The sequence below is a fragment of the Pristiophorus japonicus genome, chromosome 3 (assembly GCF_044704955.1).
Source record: "Pristiophorus japonicus isolate sPriJap1 chromosome 3, sPriJap1.hap1, whole genome shotgun sequence".
In the NCBI taxonomy this organism is placed as follows: Eukaryota; Metazoa; Chordata; class Chondrichthyes; family Pristiophoridae; genus Pristiophorus; species Pristiophorus japonicus.
In genome coordinates, this window is record NC_091979.1 from 286,289,922 (window position 1) to 286,313,813 (window position 23,892).

At 44.4% G+C, this 23,892-nt stretch overlaps 1 protein-coding gene across 1 annotated transcript in view; it reads right to left on the bottom strand.

The window, feature by feature from the left end:
• Positions 1-1,473: 1,473 nt before the first annotated feature.
• LOC139260320 (serine/threonine-protein kinase 32C) overlaps positions 1,474-23,892 on the bottom strand; it is a 455,645-nt gene continuing 433,226 nt past the window's right edge. Inside the window, exons 9-13 of the mRNA XM_070876794.1 lie at positions 10,639-10,764; positions 10,300-10,431; positions 9,913-9,980; positions 8,158-8,235; positions 1,474-3,140 (exon numbers count right to left, since the gene is read on the bottom strand). Coding sequence (XP_070732895.1) covers positions 3,002-3,140; positions 8,158-8,235; positions 9,913-9,980; positions 10,300-10,431; positions 10,639-10,764 — 543 coding nt within the window. The 3' untranslated portion in view covers positions 1,474-3,001. The remainder of the gene's footprint in view (positions 3,141-8,157; positions 8,236-9,912; positions 9,981-10,299; positions 10,432-10,638; positions 10,765-23,892) is intronic.

Genomic DNA, 23,892 nt, shown 5'->3' on the forward strand with positions numbered 1-23,892 from the left:
ATTCACGCAGCCCCAGTGAGGCCATTCGGCCAGGGCTAGGGGCTGCGTGCTTCGGGCCCCTCCCACAGTTTTGGGCGCCTGGAGCTACTGCACATGCGCGCCGACTGTAGCACGCATGTGCAGAGGTCCCGGCACTGTTTTCAGCGCAGGGACCTGGCTCCGCCTGCTACAGCTTGTGCTGCGCCCGGCTACAGAGGACCTGCAGGGAACCGGAGAATAGGTAATTTTTTTTTGGGCGCACTTTGTGGCGCGAGAAACGGGCGTCCAAGTCCGGGCTGCGCCGTTTTAGGCGCGGCCCGAAACTTGGGCCCATGGTCACCATTGCTGATACTAGCTTTTTATTCCAATTAATTTAATTAATTAACTAAATTTAAAACCCCAGCTGCTGTGGTGGGATTTGAACTCATGTCTCTGGATCATTAGTCCAGGCCTCTGGATTACTCGTCGAGTAACGCTACCACTATGCTACCATTCCCGGGGTGATGACGGACTTTCATAAAATGGTCAGGAATATTGCCTCATCCCTGTACAAACATTGCAATGTTAAGATTTTGCAATACTGTTGCTGTCTAAATGTCTTGCGTATTATCAGACTGTGCTGGAAATACATTCAGCAGAAGGTCTTTTATACTGGAGGATGAATTTATTTTTGATTGTTTTCTACAGTGCTAATTCAGAAAACAATTAGGAAGGCAGAGGAACTGAAATTAAATAATCAAGGAACATAAAACAAAATAGTAACACCATATATTTCTGTTTCTAAGTGAATCCTTGTATATAAATCTAACCATTAGTTTTAGCCTGAATGTAATGTGTGATATTTACCATTTTTTGGAGTTCACAGGAGACTGTGGGGAGCATCCTACCTTGGATCTTTTGCATTATTGCGTGTTAAAAGTGTGATTGTAAGTCCTTTGGCATAACCCATTCACAACATGCATAGAGTATAATTTCAGTGCGTCGGAAACTACCCTTTTGCAGTGAACACATGTAACAGTATTGAGAGAAAGCCCAAATTGTATTAAATACCACTGCTTTTCAGGTAAACTCTATTGCTGAATCAGTATCTAAGTTATAAACAAAGTCAACATTCACAGATATATTTATAGTGGATCTGAAGAGCAAGGATTTTCATTACTGGTATTGGTGAGACCCTTGAGTTGGGCAGGGAAACGGGACAACTATTTAAGAAAATTCAAATATTTTAAAATTGTAATTTTATACACAAACGATTATTTGAAAAAAGAACCCATTCATATTAATTCTAAACACAGCAATTCCACAGAGATAAATTGGGGGAATATGTTTAAGAAGGATTGCAGTTTTCTGAAATGATCTTCGGTAGTTTCCATTGTAAAGGATTCAGACGATTCAATTTCCTGTATAAAGTTCAACTATCCAAGCTGTACTCTTGCTGTTTGGAAGGGATTTTTTTTAATAAACAGTGAAAGCTCAATTCCTGTTATGTACAAGAACAAATTTATTTCCGTTTTTTCCCCCAATACAGCAAGAAACTGGATCATGCTCCATTTCCTTAAATATTAAAAATTCAACATCTTAGTACCACAGAGATACAGCCTTTTCTTGGAAAATGTGTTTACATTGCACTTTTGCACATATTTTCAAGGACTAGGATTCAGTCCAAAATATTATTCATGCAACAAAAAATACATAAATATACATACAGTAGGTTTTTAAAATATAATTTACCATTGTCATTATTCTGACGGGTATCTTCAAGTAAATGGAGCTACGTGACTGCTGACATTCCAAAGTAAAAATTCCGATCAGCAAAGTTTGTACATGAATACCTAGCATTCTTGTGTCACATTCTTTTGTGTGCTATGTTTTTTTACACAGCGTGTTGACCTGCTTATCTTAAACAAGTTAACATAAAACCAGCGCATACAATAATGCAGTACCAGCGTGCTAAGTGCTCTGTGAACTTCGCCGATTGGAATTTCTAGCTTTCTGTCTCATCAAACCACTTTAAAGTTCACTTTTACCAATTATAATAGCCTACTATAAAAGCAGCTGTGATACCAAACATCAGTTATGCGTATTGTATTAATTTTTCTACTTTGCTAATACATTTTGTAGCTGATCACGCCGTATGTCATTCAAAGCGATAGTATACACTGGATATGACAAATCGAATATTAATTATTCGCATTTCAAGCCATTTAGTAATATGCCAATGAAATATAGCTAATTGCATGTTATAAATGAAAATGTCAGTGCTATAAAAGCTTTGGCCTTCTTGCCCATAGGTTGTGCCTGCACATTTGAAACTTTTTTGGAAATATTGTAAGCTTTTGTATGAAAATTTGGTTTAATAATACTTCTTTCTATCAAAGCTCTCCACATAAAACTGTGGATACACAACAACGCTGTCACTATTTACACACAAAATCTTCCAGTTCTCTGTCCCCCTCCCGCCCAGTATGAAAGATTCTGAAGCTATAGAAACCATTGTTTAATTATTTCTATTGTATGATAATGTAATCCAACAGTATTTTTTAATTTTATTTTGTTCTAATAAAATTATTGTAAATTGTTAATCCGCTTTTATGTCAAATTTGTATGAAGATTACAATGTTTTATTGGTAAGGACCATTGCATGTAAAGATTTTCACATACTAATAGCAAGATACTAACAAAGCACAAAAAACTAAATGAGAAATACAGATTTAATTTGTTTTAAATATTCAACATCCTAATAAATCGATGATGTAATGTGCCATTATATGGTTGCATAGAGAATATCTACCTTTCAGTTCTTAAATGAATCAACCTGTCTATTTTCCAGTACTTTTTCTTAAAATATATGAAATAAATTCACTGAGCAATTTTTTTTGTTGTAGTTCACTGGATATCCAGAGATCGTTCCATGGATGGTTTTTTTCCAAACGCCGTTGAAAGCTTTGTTCAGCTCGTTAGCCCAGTGAAGCAGCCTGAGAAACATTAAGACAGATGGAAAGAGCAGCCTGACCTGTTAGTCCTAGCTGCTGCTTGTTGAAGAACACACTGAACTACACATGTGCAGGTTTCCACTTTCACCTACATCTTCAGCAACCGCTTCTGTCTTTGCTTCAGCCTTTGATACAGATGTTGTTGGTTCCTCTGGCCTCTTTTTCAACCTAAGTACGGTTTTAAAATGTAGGAGATAATGGAAAGTATGTTACCATTGGGAGCCTGCACTACATGCTTTTGATAACATACGTGGGAATGGTAAAAATCCAGATTTGTATATATACACATGATCTTCAGTCAGACAACTTTAAATCCATTGAAATGATCCAATTCCTTCATTTCATACATATATATCTACATAAATATATATATACATATACTAATCAAGTCCACTAATAAATTAAAGTGAGGAGGCAGAGTGATGATTTGGCTTTGCTCAGTTGAATTTATACAGCCGTTTTGTTCCAAACAAGATTAAAGCTAGAGAGAAATTAAACTTCGCTGCTGGAATCATTCTTGCCACAAATTACTGCTAGTTCCACTTGGTTTGTGTGAATGTGCCTGCGTTGTTTGTTACTTCTCTGGCCAGAGCTTTTTGTTCTCACTTACAGAGGTGACCTGACTAGCCCTGATTCTTTCCCTGCCAACTGATCCCTCAGAGACCTTACAGTTCAGTTTTTGTGCCATGATAGAATTTTAACTTAAGCAACCAGACTACAAATGGTTTTCATATTTTGTATTTTAACCCACAAAGGAGTTAAATATAGCAGTTGTTGAGATTGATGTTTCTACATTGTGAGAGAAAATTAATAATTTAATGAATCTGATATTATGAAATTTTAGAATTTGCTTGTCAGTTATGTGAAAATAAAATGCCATGACATCCCATCAAAATTGGTACTCATGCTATCTTTTGTGACTTTAACAATATTTGCATGGTGCTTGCTCCCTTTATAGAGCACATAATTCATCAAGGTTGAAAACTTCAGATCTAGGCAATATTGCCAAGAGTAATCACTGTACACAGTGACATACTGAGACATTTTGATGTGAAAGGAATTCTATAATTGTAGCATTATTATAGTTTAGGATTGGAATTTTCTACAATGGTTTGTGCTGCTATATCAATATTTATTACCATCAGAGGACTAACCCATTCCAGTTTAAAGAATTGAAATCTAACCATTGGAGAACAATTTGGCCAATTTGTAGTTTCCCCCCTCCCTGGTCAAAATTGTTTAAAATATCCTCAATACATCAACTAAAATATAATCACAAACATCCAGACTCTAAAATGATGTTCAAATATGGTATAATTTAAACCTATATGCCCGATTAAAAAGGGTGACAGATCACTGCTAGTCCAGTCTGCTACAGTATTATACCAAGGGTAAAAATTTGAGTAGAGAAAGAAAAAACTTTGCATTTAAATAGCATCTTTCACAACATCAGGATGTCCCAAAGTGTTTCACAGCCAATGAAATATTTTTGAAGTGGAGTCACTGTTGTAATATAGGAAACGCAGCAGCCAATTTGCACACAGCAAGCTCCCACAAACAGCAATGAGATAATAAATATTGGTCAGGACACCGGGGATAACTAGGGTGCACCAATGATGAAACACTAATTGGTTATTTAAACCAAAAGCTGCAGTGCCAGTGACCCATAATAGGCTTTCAAGGTATAACAGTTTTAAAGAACTTATTTTGTTTTAACCATCAACCCTAAACCTCTGCTTTCCATCTTTCTGTTTTCATTAATATTTAAAACCAAATCATCAAGGTAAACTCTGTATTTTGTTGATGTGTGTAGGTTACACCGTAACCCAAGCCTGAAAAATCCCATGTTGTACTACAATGGTGCATTTACAATTTTAAAAAACATCTCCTTTCCTCTATTTATTTAATTTTGTTTTACTGTCTAGCTTTATTCAAAGGAGATATTGATGAGATAACATTAGCAAAATCTGAACTGTGGGCAAAATTATTCAGTGACATTATTTTTTTTGCCAGACTGCAGATCCTGGCAGAAATTAGATAAGAGCGATGTTGGTTTAATCTAGGCCTTGTCCCATTGGGGGTCTCACTCATTCTCTGCTCCCTTAATATAATTCAGAAGTTGCCACCGGTATTAGGATTGCACAATTTAGATGAACACCTATAGTTTTAACCACAGAGTTAACTAATAGGTTTAAAAGTAAGCAAATATAGTAAACTTTACATCATTATATCTGACCAACTAAAGGAGACTGGAGGCTTATTTTTAACCTTATGGTTATTTTGGAAAGGATGTTAAAACAAAACTTTTAAATAATATTTATAAGAGCACTACAGCTTTAAGTTAGTTTGAGCAGTAAAGGGGAATGTAACCCTGGTCTGAGTATAATGAATGGTAGGTATATACCCCTCAATGCGTCTCAGGTACTTTTCACCTATTTTCCAAATATTGCGTATTTTCTTCGACAATGTTACTCCATGGAGCCAGTTCAGCAACTTATAGTGAAAAAATACAGATGATGAAAACTCCTGTAAATTACAGAGCTGCCTCCATTAGCAAATGCATCATGGGCAACAATCCTGCAGTATAAGTGATCCGAAAGCTGGGGTATTGCTCTCTATTTCCAAGCAGAAGTATCACTGCCAGCAGAAGTAAATAGATAATGCTGATTGTGTTTGGCAACAGATCCCTCTCTCAGTCAACTCAGATGTACCACCAATGGCCTGCGCAAATCTTCCTGTGACATTGGAGAAGGTTTATGACTAGACTGGCAAGATTAAGACTAGCGAGAGAAAATTGCATAGCGCCTAGTTTGGGGACGCTAACAGCTGCGAGGCGGGAGTTCCTGCACCAGCTGTCGAAGTGCCGCCTCGCTCGTGATATTGGGATTACTGCCCCCAAGAGGAAGTGGAGCACAAAATAACGCATTCCAGTTCCTCTGTGGGGCGTGAGCAGGATGGAAGCACAGGGAGAGGGGTGCAGTACTATGCGCTGGGATGTGTAGTGTTGCCGTGTAAAAGGGGATCTCCCCTTCATTATAGGGGAGGGCCAAGCTGCTGACTCTGCAGGTCCCTACCTGGACACCGGGGAGCGGGGTGCCATGGCATCAGACCGGCACTCAAGCGGAGTGCTGGGCTGCCAGATTGTGGCACGGGCCCCGTGTTCCATGATGCAATGGGCCGCTTTGTCTTTTTGTTGCGCACACCACCTCCCCTTTAACGAGTGCCCCACGAGTGGCCTATAGCCTGGTACATGCCCCCGAAGCAGTCACCATCATTGCCCGGCATAGCTTCAGGGGGTGCTCTGGAATTTTTGCTCTGGGGTGAAAACAGGTTGCTGTGCACGGTGACTGGCGCAGTGAAGTGGGGCGCTACCGGTTACCACCACCGCTAAACCCCTGCGGAATTTAGCGGAAGTCATTAGCGGCGCTGCGCCCAGACGAAAAGTCGTTAACACACTGCTAGGGGGCACTAGCGGGAGGCACAAATGACCCCAATTTTTCCCCCTTGCAAAAACTGCACACACGCAAGATGCACATTCGTGTTAAAGTCATGTTCATGGTGTCAGAGAAATTCATGTTTGCAGTTTCCTGTTGTCATCAAATTTATCTTGTAGCATAAAGAGCAAATTTGGCACGACCCAAATCTGCAGAGATATGGAGATATGTAAAATAGGTACAAGTGGCATCCTTAGAATACCGCTACTTCTCATCATTGACATTAGTTTGACCAGTATGCCACCAGGCCAATTTTTGGCAGTTTAAAAAAAATCTTGCAGACTCTACACAGTATTTGCTACAATTTAGGAAATGCTTGCTGGAAAATATGGTTTTGGGGGGTGGGATGGGGGGACAAAGGAGGCAGCCCAACATTGACACTAATGATAAAAAGCAATGTCATCTCAACATATTTGCTTTATTGTTGAGCTAATGAAATGGACAACATTTAGGACTCCAGGGAGCAATTTGTAAATTGGAATATTTGGAAAATTATGTATTTAAACAAAACAATATCCTCAGTTCATTTCAGGTAATAACTAAGGCTGTATATTTGTCAAGGTGTCACAGATCCCATAATTTGAATGCTCCTCTGCTTCCACCTTACTTTCTTCAGATTTATCTGAAATAGGCATATTTAGTTGTGTGAGAGGTACACTAACTCTGATATGGATTTGGACATGAAGTGATATGTTTGGGATACATCTATAATGCAAAACGATACAATTAAAAATGATAATGGTGAAATACCTAGCCCATAAAATTCCACTAGCAGATTTCTTGCTCAAAAAAAATTATAGCTGACCTGTTGTTAAAATTTTGTGAGCTAAGCACGTCTCACTTGTAGTGGTCAGCTAAAAGCTTTATAAGTATAAGAGGGAGTACTGATTAAATGGATTGAATGTAGAAATTTTGAATGGATCCAATTTATAAATGCAACCCAAGCAATTCCCTTCAAATATAAATCTACGTTAGATTTACTGCAGCTCACATATGCAACAGAAGGTGCTTATTTCTGATTGGCCAGGCAGAAAGTGATACCAGGACCTACAGAGGCCCAGGATGTGGTGAGCCTGCACCTTCCAAGGCCTACGACCATCCCCTTCTTAAACCTGACACAACTGCTGTGTGGTCATAATGGCAGCTTATCCCTCCAGCCCTAAAGCACTCTTCCAAGGTTCATACAGGCCTGCTGAACCAAAGGTCAGCCAGCAGCCTCCCAATTGATGGCCTTCAGAGGGAAGAGATACATACAACCCTGACCTCCCCATCCAACACAGGAGAGGATTTTCAGCAAGACCCCAAATGTAGTAGTCGCTGTCTGAGACAACCCAGCAAGGAAGCTGCACCCAGAGCCAATGCAATGCCACCAACGCTATAAATTGCTGCTGTTTGCATAAAAAATATCAATAAATTTGGTTTCAGTATCAAAAAATTTGTCTCGGGCTTTTCTTCATTGTTACGATGATATCCATGACCTTTGATCTTTTATGCCCTACTCACAATTCTCAGTGCTTATCCAGCGTTACCTTCTCCTTCAGAATTTTCATGGGTACTACCTGCTTTCTGGATTGTGTAAGGACATTTTTTTCAGTTTATCCAGAGTTTTGCAGGACTAAATCAACAGTAGCAAAGACTGACAAACATAAAGACCTTCTGTGCCTTTCCGAAGATTAAACCCGTGTCATTACCATTTTCTAAAAGGAAGACAGCTGCCAGTCCAAACTGTTGGTTTTGATCTTGGTAAAACTTTGCACTGATTTTTCTCCCTAGGCATTTAAAAATATTTACAGTGAAATAAATCTGAAGATGGATTCACACAAAGAATATTGCTGCTATCATTGAGCCAGTTTCATTATACAAAAACAGTTGGGGTTGATCTGAACCTGTAGTGATGTCTCAATCCTTTTACTACCCCTCAAAAAAAAAATTTGCTTCATATGCTGATGCGAATAGGCTGCACAGCTGATAACCTAGTATTCCTAATGGTGGTAACCAGGTGCAGTGCTAACACCACTGGTGACCTGATTTTCGACCTGCCAGTAGTGGTAAAATATTTGAAATACCAGTTGCTCAATTTTACTCCTATTGTGAGCATCAGTGGCAGAATAGAGTGGCTCAGCAGTCATACACACTGCCCATTTTATTATCCCCTATGAACAAGGGCGAGCTGGGAGCTGGTTTGACGCCGACCAAAAAAGCTAGACTCCAGCTGCGTTGTGACACAAAGGAACAGTAAAAGTACAAACCATGCAAAGCAAAAAACTTACCCTTTAGAATGTGGCAAATGCAATCTGGATGCAGCCATGGAGAAGTGGCTCTTCCAATGCAGGAAGTTCGCTAATTTGGTATTTACATTTAACCCTGGTAGACACAACTTGCATTTATATAGCGCCTTTAAATAATAAACTTCTCAAGGCGCTTTCCCAGAAGCCTTATCAGACTTACTAACTTTTAAGTTACAGAAGATTCACCACTGGTAATCCCGGTGATAAATCCACTGGGGTGGAAATTCGATTGCGCCTCAGTTGGGGCGGTGTCCCGGGCAGAGCGGTAAATCTTGTGCTGGCAAATGGTTTGCGTCTGCTGCCGTAAAATTCATCAGCTGGGCCTGGAGTTTGGAGCGGGGCACTAAGGGAGGTGTTGCACGTCTCTTTTAGGGTGCTAGGCTGGCTGAGCAAGGGAATATCCCGAGCTAAACAACCGGCCTCGGAGTGGCGTAACAGAGGCCTGAGGAAAAAGAACTGAAAAAATCCCACCAAAAATATTCCCAATATATGGCTCACACCATCACACCATAAATCGCAAAAAAAAAAATGTTTTTTAAACATTCACACTTACCCAAGGTCGGCATGACTTGCCTCACTGCGGCCGCGACAGTTTGGAAGGCCTGCTTTCATAGGCGTCCCTACCAGGGCGTGCTACGGAGCGCTGACAATCGGGCGGCAACCAAAAACCGAGCTGGTGTCGCAACCAGGGGAGTTGCACACCGGCTCGCCTCTCCCGGGCGGTAATGCTCCGCGCCCCATCGATACCGGCACCGAATGTTCCAGCGGGAACGCTGGAAGCAGGCCGCCCGGGTGCAAGTGCTTTCCGCCGCCATTGCTGCCCCTCCGGGGTACTAAGAGGGTCAGCAGAAGACCGAATTTCCACCCCCACTATGTTCCACCATTTGAGAAATTGTTATTGGAATACTTTTTTTAAACATTTGTTTGTCCTTACAAGTGTGTCAAATTAAAAACAGTTTCATGCCAATAATTTTAAAATATATTACAAAATAAAAGTTTTGAATAAATAAAATTAAATTAAATCGCTGGGATGAGTTAGCAATCTCGGGGCGTGGGGGGGGACGTCAGGTCTGTGTTCAGACAACAGCCCTCCTCCTGTGCTTCAGCTTAATTTGCTCTGTAGCTTTAAGATTGATAAAATGCTCTTACCATACTTACTTTTCTCTGTTGAAGATCATAAACTCTTGTCTCACTACTTCTAAACACTCCTGGAGATACTCATTATCCTTTCAGAGAAATAAAAAGAACAATTACCAGAATTTACAAATTCCAATGGTCAAATGAATTCTAGCTGAACATGTGCAGTAACAAGCAAGGATGAACTTTTCCTTCCACATTTCATGAAGTAGATAGTAGAAGCCTGTACAAAGCCCCTCAGAGCCTCATTCTAGCAGAACGTGTTCTCTTGGACTATGTAGCTATACATAACAATGTAATAGATGCAGATACACATACATATATATATATGAGTTAGCTTGTATCATAATGAGATTCTGTGTAGACGGGCTATTTAAGCACACCTTCGCTCATCATGTGAACACTTACTGACTGGGAGCTATCCTTGCTGTTGTCTCTGGATTTGTTCTTCGCCAGCCTTTTCTTCTTTTTGTGCAGTGGTCTTGACTCTAAAATCATTTCTTCCAGTTCAAAGGTGGGGTCACAGTGTAGCCGACCTTTCTGTTTAAATGGTAGATTGTTACTGATTAAAAGTGTTGTTTCCCAAGCTGATTGTGGCAATTTAGATTATATATATTTAATTACATATTTAACAGTAATCTTCTATGCAAGAGGATTGGCAGGTTACAGTATGCACTTTAATCATTTAGTTCAATCAGCAGCATTTAGAATGTTCTGGCACTGGAGTAGGTGGTTTTTCTTGCTTACGTTTGGAACAAAGCCAGGTTCCATCTTCTTCTGGTAGACATCGTCCCAGCTGACATCAGATAAGTGAGAGCAGGCCTGAATATCTGAAAGGCTGGAGAGCCGGTGCTCAGGTTTGACAGTGAGTAACTAGAAGCAAAAACAGCACCTCTAACTTAGGATTGTGTTAATATTGCAGCTTTATTTATCAATTACATATTTTTGAATTTGATTTTTTTTCTATGAACAAATCACTACTCCACAGTTAGGCCAGCCTCCGGGGGTCTTTTACTATAACATTTACTTCTCTTTCTCCATTCTTTCTGTCAGAAGCATATGCCGATACCACCTTTGCTACTATAGAAATGGACTGATTACAAATCCTCCCCCTCACGTTCAATTTCCTCCACAGCCTTATTCTAGCTCTGGGATCTCAAGTAGAACGGTGACTCACACACCCTTTGCTCCTCCAACAACAGGTCAGTCCTCTTTTTCCACACTTTCTGGAACACCATCAATAGCTGTTCTTTCAGTCACTTGGCCTCTACGCTGGAATTCCCTCCAAAAGCCTCCCAAATACTCTTCTGTTTGACAAGGCTTTTGCCCAACCTCCTCCAACCTTTGCTTTTTCGTCTTATTTTTCTTGTGTTCCTAACACAGATGAGACTGCACACAGGGAGGTTAAAGTAACAGTGACCTCAGTCTTTATTAAGACAGTCCAGAGTGAGTAATAGGCCTTAGGGGCCGGCTTATATACAGTGCTCCCAAGGGATGCTGGGATGCCTTGGGACTTCAGGGGATGCGCTCCCTGGTGGCAGAACATGGGAGTGCATGCTTTACAGATACACAACATCACTCCCCCGCAAAGTCAGACAGAAAACTATTTACAAGGTGAGGCGGTCGGGAGCCTTTCTTTCCCTGGTGGACCGCCCCAGTACAGATGTCTGTTCTGCTGTGTTGGCTGTGCCCTCTCTGGGCTGGCGTGTTGCAGGGTTGTTGGGTGAGCCTGGCCTTGCTGGGCTGTTGGGCATGATGGGTTCAATTTCCTGGTCCGACGTGGTGTTGTTGATCCTTTGGTTGGGGGCTCAAAAAAGGTGTTGTCTGCTGTGGGTTGTTCAGGGCAGTTTGTGAACCGCAGCCTCGTTTGGTCCAGGTGCTTTCTGCAAATGTGTCCATTGTCTAGTTTGACGACAAACACCCTATCCCCTTCTTTGGCTATCACCATGCCCGCGATCCACTTGGGACCATGTCCATAGTTTAGCGCATACACAGGGTCATTCAGATCAATTTTCCGTGACACAATGGTGCGACCATCGTTTACATTTTGTTGCTGCCGCCTGCTCTCTACCTGATCATGCAGGTTGGGGTGAACCAGCGAGAGTTTGGTTTTAAGTGTCCTTTTCATGAGTAGCTCACCTGGGGGCACCCCTGTGAGCGAGTGGGATCTCGTGCGGTAGTTGAGCAGTACTCGGGACAGGCGGGTTTGGATGAGCCTTCTGTGACTTGTTTAAGGCTCTGTTTGATTGTTTGTACTGCCCGCTCTGCCTGCCCATTGGAGGCTGGTTTAAATGGGGCCGAGGTGACATGTTTGATCCCATTGCGGGTCATGAATTCTTTAAATTCGGCACTGGTGAAACATGGCCCGTTGTCACTGACCAGTATGTCAGGCAGGCCGTGGGTGGCAAACATGGCCCTCAGGCATTCAATGGTGGCGGTGGCAGTGCTTCCCGACATTATTTCACGTTCAGTCCATTTTGAAAAAGCATCCACCACCACCAGGAACATTTTACCGAGAAACGGGCCCGCATAGTCGACATGCATCTTCGACCATGGTCTGGAGGACCAGGACCACAAACTTAGTGGTGCCTCTCTGGGTGCGTTGCTCAACTGAGCACATACACTGCATTGCTGTACACAGGACTCTAAGTCAGAGTCGATGCCGGGCCACCACACCTGGGATCTGGCTATTGCTTTCATCATTACTATACCCGGGTGTGTGCTGTGGAGATCCGAGATGAACGTCTCCCTGCCCTTTTTGGGTAGCACTACGCGGTTACCCCACAACATGGAGCTCGTTCTTTCGCCGCTGGAACGGCTTGATTAGCTCTTGCATTTCAACGGGGATGCTGGCCCAGCTCCCATGCAGTACACAGTTTTTTTTACTAGGGACAGCAGAGGATCTTGGCTGGTCCAAGTCCTAATCTGGCGGGCCGTGACAGGTGATTTATCATTTTCAAACGCTTCCATTACCATCAACAAGTCTGCGGGTTGCATCATTTCCATCCCCGTGATGGGCAATGGTAGCCGACTGAGAGCACCCGCACAGTTCTCGGTGCCTGGCCTGCGGCGGATGGTATAGTTATACGCTGATAGCGCGAGTGCCCACCTTTGTATGCGGGCTGAGGCATTAGTATTTATCCCTTTGTTTTCAGCGACCAGGGATATGAGGGGCTTGTGATTGGTTTCCAGCTCAAATTTGAGGCCAAACAGGTACTGATGCATTTTCTTTACCCCGAACACACACGCTAATGCCTCTTTCTCAATCATGCTGTAGGCCCTCTCGGCCTTAGACAAGTTCCTGGAAGCATAGGCGACAGGTTGCAACTTCCCCACAACGTCAGCTTGTTGTAATACACACACGATTCCGCACGACGACACATCACATGCTAACACGAGTCTTTTACACGGGTTATACAATACAAGCAGCTTGTTGGAGCATAAAATGTTTCTGGCTTTCTCAAAAGCAATTACTTGTTTTTTTCCCCCATACCCAGTTCTCACCTTTGCGCAATAACACATGTAGGGGCTCTAAGAGGGTGCTTAACTCTCGTAGGAAGTTACCAAAATAGTTGAGGAGTCCCAGGAACGACCGCAGCTCCGTGACGTTCTGTGGCCTGGGCGCGTTCCTGATAGCCTCTGTCTTGGTGTCTGTGGGCCGAATGCCGTCTGCCGCGATCTTTCTCCCCAAAAAACTCAATTTCTGTTGCCATGAAGACACATTTCGACCTCTTCAGCTGCAGCCCTACACGATCCAGTCGCTGGAGGACCTCCTCCAGGTTTTGTAGGTGCTCGACAGTGTCCCGACCTGTGACCAATATGTCGTCCTTAAAAACCACCGTGCGTGGTACCGACTTGAGTAGGCTCTCCATGTTTCTCTGGAAGATCGCTGCAGCCGACCGAATTCCAAATGGGCATCTGTTGTAGATGAACAGTCCCTTGTGCATGTTGATGCAAGTGAGGCCCTTCAAAGACTCCTCCAGCTCCTGCGTCATGTAGGCCGAAGTCAGGTCGAGCTTGGTGAACATCTTGCCTCCTGCCAGCGTCGCAACTAGGTCGTCTGCCTTAGGTAGCGGGTATTGGTCCTGTCGCGAGAAACGATGAATAGTTACTTTATAATCGCTGCAAATCCTGACTGTGCCATCACTTTTGAGTACTGGAACAATCGGGCTGGCTCACTCGCTGAATTCCACTGGGGAGATGATGCCCTCGCGTTGCAGCCTGTCCAGCTCGATTTCCACTCTCTCCCTCATCATGTGAGGTACCGCTCGTGCCTTGTGGTGAAGGATTCTGCCCTGTACATTTCTGCTCGCAAACACAGTTCCAATTAATTTATGAACATTGCTAGCACTTGTGTGCTGAGAGATTTGTTTGGTGTTATCACTGGTGGACATAAACACCTGTGCTATCGCAATGGCCTTACTGAGGGTCGGTGTCCCTATAGTCAAACGTTTTCGTAGGATGGTCTCATGGCCAATGCCCAGTACAAAAAAGTCTCTGAGCATTTGCTCCAGGTAGCCATCAAACTCACATTGTCCTGCAAGTCGCCTTAGCTCGGCGACGTAGCTCGCCACTTCCTGACCTTCAGATCGCTGGTACGTATAGAACCGATACCTCGCCATCAGCATGCTCTCCCTCGTGTTAAGATGTTCCCGAACCAGTATACACAGCTCCACATACGACTTATCTGTGGGTTTCACCGGAGCCAGAAGATTCTTCATGAGGCTGTAGGTCGGTGCCCCGTAGACTGTGAGGAGGACCGCTCTCCTTTTTGCAGCGCTTCCTTCTCCGTCCAGCTCGTTAGCTACAAAGTACTGGTCTAACCGTTTGACATAGGCTTCCCAGTCCTCACCCTCTGAGAACTTCTCCAGGATGCCCACAGTTTGCTGCAACTTTGCATTGGATTTGTGTACTCGTCGCCAGTTGTTGTGTTCCTAACACAGATGAGACTGCACACAGGGAGGTTAAAGTAACACTGACCTCAGTCTTTAATAAGACACTCCAGAGTGAGTAACAGGCCTTAGGGGCTGGCTTATCTACAGTGCTCCCAAGGGTTGCTGGGATCCCTTGGAATTTCAGGGGATGCGCTCCCTGGTGGTGGAATATGGGAGTGCATGCTTTACAGATACACAACAATTTTCTCCTTGCCCATATCTGTCTGTGTTATGGAATGTTGTTCTCTTTGTGAGAAGTGTGATAGAGATTATCGGCTAGATTTTCCCCAAGCAGTTTTTTCGACGCACCGACCTCAAGCATGCCGACTTTGCACGCTGGAAACGGCACCGGCAAAAACTCGGCCCATACTGGCTGCTGCGTACAGTCCCCGGAGTCCTGGCGTGGCGTGGAGGCTGAGGGGGGGCGGAGCAACAGGCCAGCACATAAAGCACTGCCGACACCTGCGCGCATGCTCAGTGAAGCCTGCGGGCATGCTCCTGCCCTCCCAGGACCTGATGCTCACAGCCCCTATCCCAGGCCGAAGGGATGCCCGATCTCGCCGCACCCTATCCCTGACCGAGTGGACTCCCGCACGGACCGGCAGGCCTGCTGAGTTCCTGGGCAGGTAAGGAGCTTGCTTTTATTTTTTATTTAGTGGCTGTGCTTGAAACTTTTGATTCGGGGGGGGGGAGGGGGGGGGGGGCGGTGAGGGCGGGGAGGAGGAGAGTTTTGCGGGGGAAAGGAGGAGGAGAGTTTTGAGGGGGGGAAGGAGGAGGAGAGTTTTGAGGGGGGGAAGGAGGAGGAGAGTTTTTTTTAGGGGGGTGGGAGGAACAGGAGGAGAGTTTTTTGGGGGAAGGAGGAGAGTTTTTTTTGGGGGGGGGGGAGGAGAATTTTTTTTTTGGGGGGGGGAATTTTGGGGAGAAAGGAGTTTTGGGGGGAGGGGAGGAGGGAGGAGGAGGAGGAGGAGGAGGAGGAGGAGGAGGAGGAGGAGAGTTTGTTTGGGGGGGGAAGAGGACGAGAGTTTTGCGGCGGGGGGGGGGGGAAGCGGGGAAAGAGAAGAGAAGAGACTTCCAGACCCAAGAGCTGTGATTTCTCTGGTTGCTCAGTGCCCCCCACCCCTGAGAGTTCCACATCCAGGGGCTGTGATTCCTCCGGTCATGTGCCACCCCCCCCCCCCCCCCCAATTAGCCCCGGTCCAGCAGTTGTGACTTCTCCGATGCACGTCTTCCCTTCCCTCTCCCAGGCCGAATGGCCTCACGCACAGGCTGGCCGCTGCCTATTCCGGGCAGACTTTAAAGATAAGGTAGGATTTACTTTTTTTTTTAAACTTGTATTTTATTGCTTTGAGTTTTTCCTTAATGTTTGCAGCTTGGTTGTTGAGGTCCTCTCCAGTTCCCTTCGCTCCCCTATCCCTGCCCTAACGTCTGCTGAATGTGCGCTGCTTTTTCTTAACAGCCCGCAAGGTTTTTCAGAGTTGGCCGAAGTGGATTTGGAGTACGTTTTTGCTGGCCAAAGTGGCATAAAAGGCCAAAACTGGCATAAGTGGTTGGGAACGCTCCCTTTTGAAAAAAAAAACTAACTGACTTATTACTCTGGAGCAAATCTTTTGGGGAAAATGGCATTTTCTAACTTACGCCAGAAAAAACAACTTACTCCAAAAAAATTGATGCAAGTCATTGCCAATGTTGGGCCCATAAATTGTAATTGGTACAGAATCTGAACTTTACTCATGTACAAGTACAAAAATTCCTGCACTTGCTTGCTTCACAAAATGGCTTATTTGAAACAGGTTAACAATTTTAATCGAACACTGGAATTTCACCAAACTACAATCAACTCCTGGGAGTGCTCACTAAATGTTTTAAATACTCTGGTTAACTTTGGATAGGACCTATTGCATGATTAAAGAAGAGATGGGGCAGTTCTCCCAGTGTTCTTGAGCGATATTTATCTCTCAACTACAGAAAACAGTAACTATGGCTGGAATTTTGCCAGCGCTCAGAGGACGAGTTTGGAGGCAGGTCCGCTGTCAAAACAATAAAAGATTGACCAGCCCTCTGTCAACCCGCTTCCACGTCAGTTTCCCAAGGCCAAGTCTACCTGTGCTTTACAGACTTCGACACCAAGCGGCGGGGCAGCCAATTGATATAGTTAAAAGCTTGTTTAAGCAGCATTTTACCATGTACTTACCATTTTTCCAGCGAGGTTCCCAGCGCTCAGGGATCATGTCAGGTAAGTACGTCGTATTTTCAATAACTCTCCATTCCTCTGAATAGTTGACAGCTGCAAAACCGGTATAAAAGCTACCATTTCACAGCTGTTCATTTTCCAATCTTAGAAGCTGGAGCCTTCAGAATTTGGAATACACTTTTCAGCTTTATGCAGGTTGGAAGTGTTTGGAGTAAACTCTCTATCCACTGTCACCTCCTTGGAGCAAGCGCTCTCACTATTGACAGATCGCTTCTGTCATTTCAACTTCAGCTGGCATCTATTCCAGCAGCATCGGTGCCCTTGAAAAAGTGTCAACTTGGTCCTCAGAATTCCATCATGATCAGCCCTAATAACAGCATCACCAGGCACACCAGCATCACCAACAACAACTTTCTCCGCAAACACCTGATGTTGCACAGGACACAGGGCATCGGCACCTGACCACTTTGCTGCCTGGGATGTCCTCACCATGGCCACATTTACTTCACTTGATGCTGTGCACCCTGGCTGCCACATGATGTGCCAGGTTGGCAACATCCCACACCTGCACCATTAAAACATGCCAACACTGCCCAAACCATTCCTTTCACACTCATCACTATTGCAGGGGTATTCTTATGTCTCACCATTCCAACAGTGACTACACTCCAAAGCACTTAATTGGCTGTAATGCGCTTTAAGACATCCGGTGGTTGTGAAAGGCACTATATAAATCTTTCTTTCGCCGCGCCCAGAACAGCAACAGGTAAACCTGTTGGTGTAGCGTTAAGTTAGAAAACCTGCAAAAAAGGCAAGTTAAAGTCTTGATTTTTTTTTTGTTGCAGCGATTAGTTAGTTAAGGGTCTTGGTAATGTTTTTGGAATGTGTTTTTGAATGTTTGTTTCCCACTCTCCCAAGGCCTCTCGCAGCGCAAATGACCCCGCACTAAAGTTGGTAAAACTCGCATTTTGCGCCGAGAATAATTATGCAACGCCTCCCCAAAGTTGCGAGACCCCAAAGGCCGAAAGTTTGGCCTAAAATCGGTAGTGCAGTGAAAATGGTCATTTTCACGTATCGCTACTGTTTTTGCCCAAAAACCCCAAAACCTGAAAATCCAGCCTATTGTATGGCATACGATGCAATGTTAAGTCCATTCTGTATTATGGTTTTATTTCATTTTTCATTAATTTTACCAACTATTGAGACAATTTTACCTCGCTCCAAGGCACTTGCACATCATACTGCAAACATCCTATGGTGGAGATTGCAATGAACAATAAGCTGCAAGTATAACTCCAAAACGTTTATATGTCAATAGCTTGCTGTTGCCTTTGTAGAAATGAATAGCTCTGCGACTCTGCAAACGTTAGCAGTTTAAAAAAAAAATTCAAGCAAATTTCACGGCGGTGGTTTTACTGACATCAAAGATCAATTCTCCCTTCATCCCATACTAAGCAAGCACGTCAATATTTTGTCCCAAAGTTCATTTAAATTACTAGCTCCGTGAATCATAGACAATGGTTATTTTTAAAACATCAAAATAAATATAAAAACTGCAGCATACAGGACTGAGACTATGCTCATTGCTTTAGTTCCCAATTCATCACTTCAGACGCCAAATACCACAAAAAGTCACCATCAATTAAAGGAAGGTGTGAGTACATTTTCACTAAGTAATTAGTACAGCAAGAGTTGCCTGCAGATTTATTAGCTCACAATAGGAAAGTACTACCAAAGTGTGGAAATATGATCCATAGTTTCACTGTACCAGTGATGCAAATGATTCTCATCAAGCCAATTCTTAATTGCTCAGTAATATTACAGATGAGATGCCAGCAACTGAAGATGATTCACAGAGAATGGCAGTGCTAGCAGTGTACATATTTTTAGCTTGGCATTATGTAATCAACAACTAATTAGTAACAATATGAAATAATTAGGCAAGTACAGTTGAACCTTGGGGAGTATCATTCAGCAACATGTTTATTTTCAATTTCATGCAGGGGAACATCCATTGACAATTAATTACAGGGCACTAATAAAGCCACTAATACAGCAGTTTAAAAAGTAAAAATAAATTCCTGCAATGCTGGATATTTGAAACAAAAACAGAAAATGCTGCAAACATTCAGAGGGTGAAATTGGACATGAAAAAATGGGCGCAGGCAGCAAGATGCGAGATATGGCCATGCCCGTTGAAGGAGCACAGGCAGCCCATCAACTTTGTGCTCCCTGCTAATTATAATGATTGCGATGCACAACCTAGCACTGAATGTGCTGTTAACAGGCTGTGTGCTCAGCAGGGGATCTAAGTTTGCACTGTTTGAGCAGGGCTAAGCTTGACTTAAAGTTAGCCTGCTCCTCTTAAAGGCAGTCTCTGCACCTCAAAAGATGAGATGTCTTCTGCAGATGAATTTTTTTTTTTTAAAAAGTGCTTCAGCATTAGGCAGTCTGCAACTCCTACAGGCTGCTAACTTCTGCTAATGAAAAATGGCAAAAGTGCTTCAGCACTAACTCAAATGGCTCAGCAGGCCAGGGAAAGAGCACCCAGGGTCTCGACGCAGCAATTGAGCTTTGTGCAGGGGGTCAACACTGGAAGAAAGGTCCTCTATCCAAACGGGGCTGGGAGGACCTCCGCAAAGGAGGACGAGGGACCAGATCACTGAGGTGGTCACTGCCAGCAGTGTTGCCCCCAGGACCTGGCTCCAATGCCCAAAGAAGTTTCATGACCTCAGACAAGTGGTCAAGTTCAGTGAATGCATCTTCAAAAGCTGTCTCCTACCAACTGCACCACTAGCCTCACACACTGCTCAATGCATGACCCCATCCCATCAGTCACCTACCAATGACCTCTACCAAATACGAGACACACCTCACATTTCTAGCTTCAGCTCACCCTGTTGGAGGAGATGGTGCTGACCATTCTTGGCAGGGGCATGGCTGAGTCTGTGGCCAGCAGCGGGGCTGAAAGAATACAAGATGCTGGTATCCTCATGCATTATCCTCATTCTCACGTCCCACTTTCCCTTCATCCCACAGTATCTTCTGATTTACAAGCAGCACACGGTGTAAGCATGCACATCTTGCGTTATCTCCCCTCACAACACTACCCTTGTGCCTTCCTCATTTCACATACCCAAGAAATCCAACTTGCCCAGCCAGTGGGTCAACAAGGAGAGGACAGTGAAGAAGAAGAAACACTGTCATTCAATTTCACACTCCCAGCCACCAGCTCCTCAAGATCATCCTCCAAAGCTACTGCAGTGTCCCCCACTGAAAGTCAGCAGTTTTGCCCCAGCCGTGCTTCAGCTACTTGGGTAGTGTAAGAGCACAAGGATAAGCAAAAGCACACACAAGACAATTACTAAGTTCAGTTTTGGTCTCCTAATCTGAGGAAGGACATTCTTGCTATTGAGGGAGTACAGCGAAGGTTTACCAGACTGATTCCCGGGATGATTGGACTGACATATGAGGAGAAACTGGATTGACTGGGCCTTTATTCATGGAGTTTAGAAGGACGAGAGGGGATCTCATAGAAATGTATAAAATTCTGACGGGACTGGACAGGTTAGATGCAGGAAGAATGTCCCGATGTTGGGGACACAGTCTAAGGATAAGGGGTAAGCCATTTAGGACTGAGATGAGGAGAAACTTCTTCACTCAGAGATTGGTTAACCTGTGGAATTCCCTACTGCAGAAAGTTGTTGATGTCCTTTCATTGGATACATTCAAAAGGGAATTAGATATGGCCCTTACAGCTAAAGGGATCAAGGGGGTTTGGAGAGAAAGCAGAAATGGGGTACTGAGGTGAATGATCAGCCATGATCATATTGAATAGTGGTGCAGGCTCAAAGGGCTGAATGGCCTTCACCTTCACCTATTTTCTATGTTTCTATGAATGCACGAGTGATTAGTTGATTTTTTGATGAAATATTGGATGCACATATGAATAAAGTTGAATTGGTAAGTTTGCTTTGTGGTGGCTTTTATTTCTGCATAGTGGCCAAGAGGACACTGTGATGGTCAGTAACAAAAGGAAGGCAAGGTGTGGGACTAATGTTGATAGGTGAATTGGGGTTACGTTCACTGGTACTACAGGCGGATGATTCGATCCCGGATATCCTGGGCAAAAGGGGCTGTCTGAGTTGCCTCTTTCTTTTCGCTTCCTCCTCTTCTGCTTCCTCTTCCTCCCTTTGTGAGCAGTTTGCCATTTTGCTGCCTCTGCTCCACCTCCATATTATACTGCAGCCCAAAGGGGTCTGAAGCCCCCAGGACTGGGAGCAAGTGGTATTCTCCTTTAAAGGCCAAAGTCTTGCAAATGTCCAGCAGCACTCCCTGCACACCCTTCACTAACCACTTTTAAAATGTATTACACCAAGCCACTACTCCAATAAAATGTAAAAAACCAGTACAAAAGCAAAAATCTAAACTTACTTTAAAGTTGTGTGTGTTCCTTTAAGAAGTGCTGGTAGGGGGCCCGTCGTACTACTGCACACATGTTCTTCTGTGCGTGCTTTGGAGAGGGTGTTAAATGGAGTGGCAATGTCCAAAATACCAGATCGTGCATCAATTCAGTGTTGCACGCCGACTGACATCACGATCTGACTCATCTAAATATCTGGAGCGAGCGCAGGCAATGGCACCACTGCCGACCGGCTCAAAATGATGACCGCCGCATTCCATGCTGGAAGTGTGCTGAAGCAAGGCAGCTGCCATTTTTTTTCTTCGAAACAGGCCTTATTGGCCGGCGCAAATGGGATTCTGCCATTAACCATCTCCTGTTTTCTACTTAAACATTTTACAGGACATTCTTTTGCTTGGCCCTATGTGTGTATTTTCCCTTTCTCTTGTTCCTTTTTAATTGCTGTTCATCTGTAATATCGTCGAGTTCTGAAGAAGAGTCTACACTCGAAACAATAACCTGTCTGTTCCCTCCACAGATACTGCCAGGCTTGCTCAATGTTTTATGCATTTTCTGTTTTTTTTTTTAAGCATAGCAGGTGAGAGTAAATTTGTTCTGGGATGTGTGCGTTGCTGACAATGCCAGCATTTATTGCCCAACCTTAATTGCCCTCGAGAAGGTGGTGGTGAGATGCCTTATTGAACCGCTGCAGTCCTTGTGGTGAAGGTACTCCCAGGAGTGCTGTTAGGGAGGGAGTTCCAGGATTTTGACCCAGCGACGATGAAGGAGCGGTGATATATTTCCAAGTTAGTATGGTGTGTAACTTGGAGTGCTCCCATGCGTCTGCTGCCCTTGTCCTTCTAGGTGGTAGAGGTTGCGGGTTTGCGAGGTGCTGCCGAAGAAGCCTTGGCAAGTTGCTGCAGTGCATCTTGTAGTTGGTACACACTGCAGCCGCAGTGCGCCAGTGGTGGAGGAAGGAGTGAATGTTGAAGGTGCTGGATGGGGTGCGAATCAAACAGGCTGCTTTGTCCTGGATGGTGCAGAGCTTCTTGAGTGTTGTTGGAGCTGCACTTATCCAGGCAAGTGGAGAATATTCCAGCACACACCTGATGGTGGAAAGGCTTAGGGGAATCAGGAGGTGAGACACTCACCGCAGAATACCCAGCCTCTGACCTGCTCTTGTTGCCATGGTATTTATGTGGTTGGTCGAGTTAAGTTTCTGGTCAATGGTGACCCGCAGGATGTCGATGGTGGGGGATTCGTTGAATATTAAAAGGGAGGTTGTTAGTATTGTGTTCCTAACACAGATGAGGCTGCACACAGGGAGGTTAAACTAACAGTGACCTGAGTCTTTAATAAGACACTCCAGAGTTAGGAACTGGCCTTAGGGGCCGGCTTATATATCGTGCTCCCAAGGGATGCTGGGATGCCTTGGGACTTCAGGGGATGAACTCCCTGGTGGCGGAACATTGGAATGCATGCTTTACAGATACACAACATCAAAGTGAAAACTATTTACAAGGTGAGGCGGTCGGGTGCCTTTCTTTCCCTGGTGGACCGCCTTGGTACAAATGTCTGTTCTGGTGTATTGGCTGTGCCCTCACTGGGCTGGCGTGTTGTTGGCCTTGCAGTGCTGCTGGGTGAGCCTGGCCTTGCTGGGCTGTTGGGCATGATGGGTTCGATTTCCTGGTCCGGAGTGGTGTCGTTGATCATTTGGGTGTGTGTTGTGGGCTCGAAAAAGGTGGCGTCTGCTGTGGGTTGTTCAGGGCAGTCTGTGAACCGCAGCCTCATTTGGTCCATTTGGTGCTTTCTGCAAATTTATCCATTGGTTAGTTTGACGACAAACACCCTATTCCCTTCTTTAGCTATCACAGTGCCCGCGATCCACTTGGGACCATGTCCATAGTTTAGCACATACACAGGGTCATTCAGATCAATTTCCCGTGACACAGTGGCGCGACCATCGTTTACATTTTATTGCTGCTGCCTGCTCTCTACCTGATCATGCAGGTTGGGGTGAACCAGCGAGAGTCCTTTTCATGAGTAGCTCAGCCGGGGGCACCCCTGTGAGCGAGTGGAGTCACGTGCGGTAGCTGAACAGTACTCAGGACAGGCGGGTTTGGAGTGACCCTTCTGTGACTCGTTTAAGGCTCTGTTTGATGGTTTGTACTGCCCGCTCTGCCTGCCCATTGGAGGCTGGCTTAAATGGGGCCGAGGTAACATATTTGATCCCATTTCGGGTCATGAATTCTTTAAATTCGGCACTGGTGAAACATGGCCCATTGTCACTGACCAGTATGTCAGGCAGGCCGTGGGTGGCAAACATGGCCCTCAGGCTTTCAATGGTGGTGGTGGCGGTGTTTACCGACATTATTTCACATTCAATCCATTTTGAAAAAGCATCCACCACCACCAGGAACATTTTACCGAGAAACGGGCCCGCATAGTTGACATGGATCCTCGACCATGGTCTG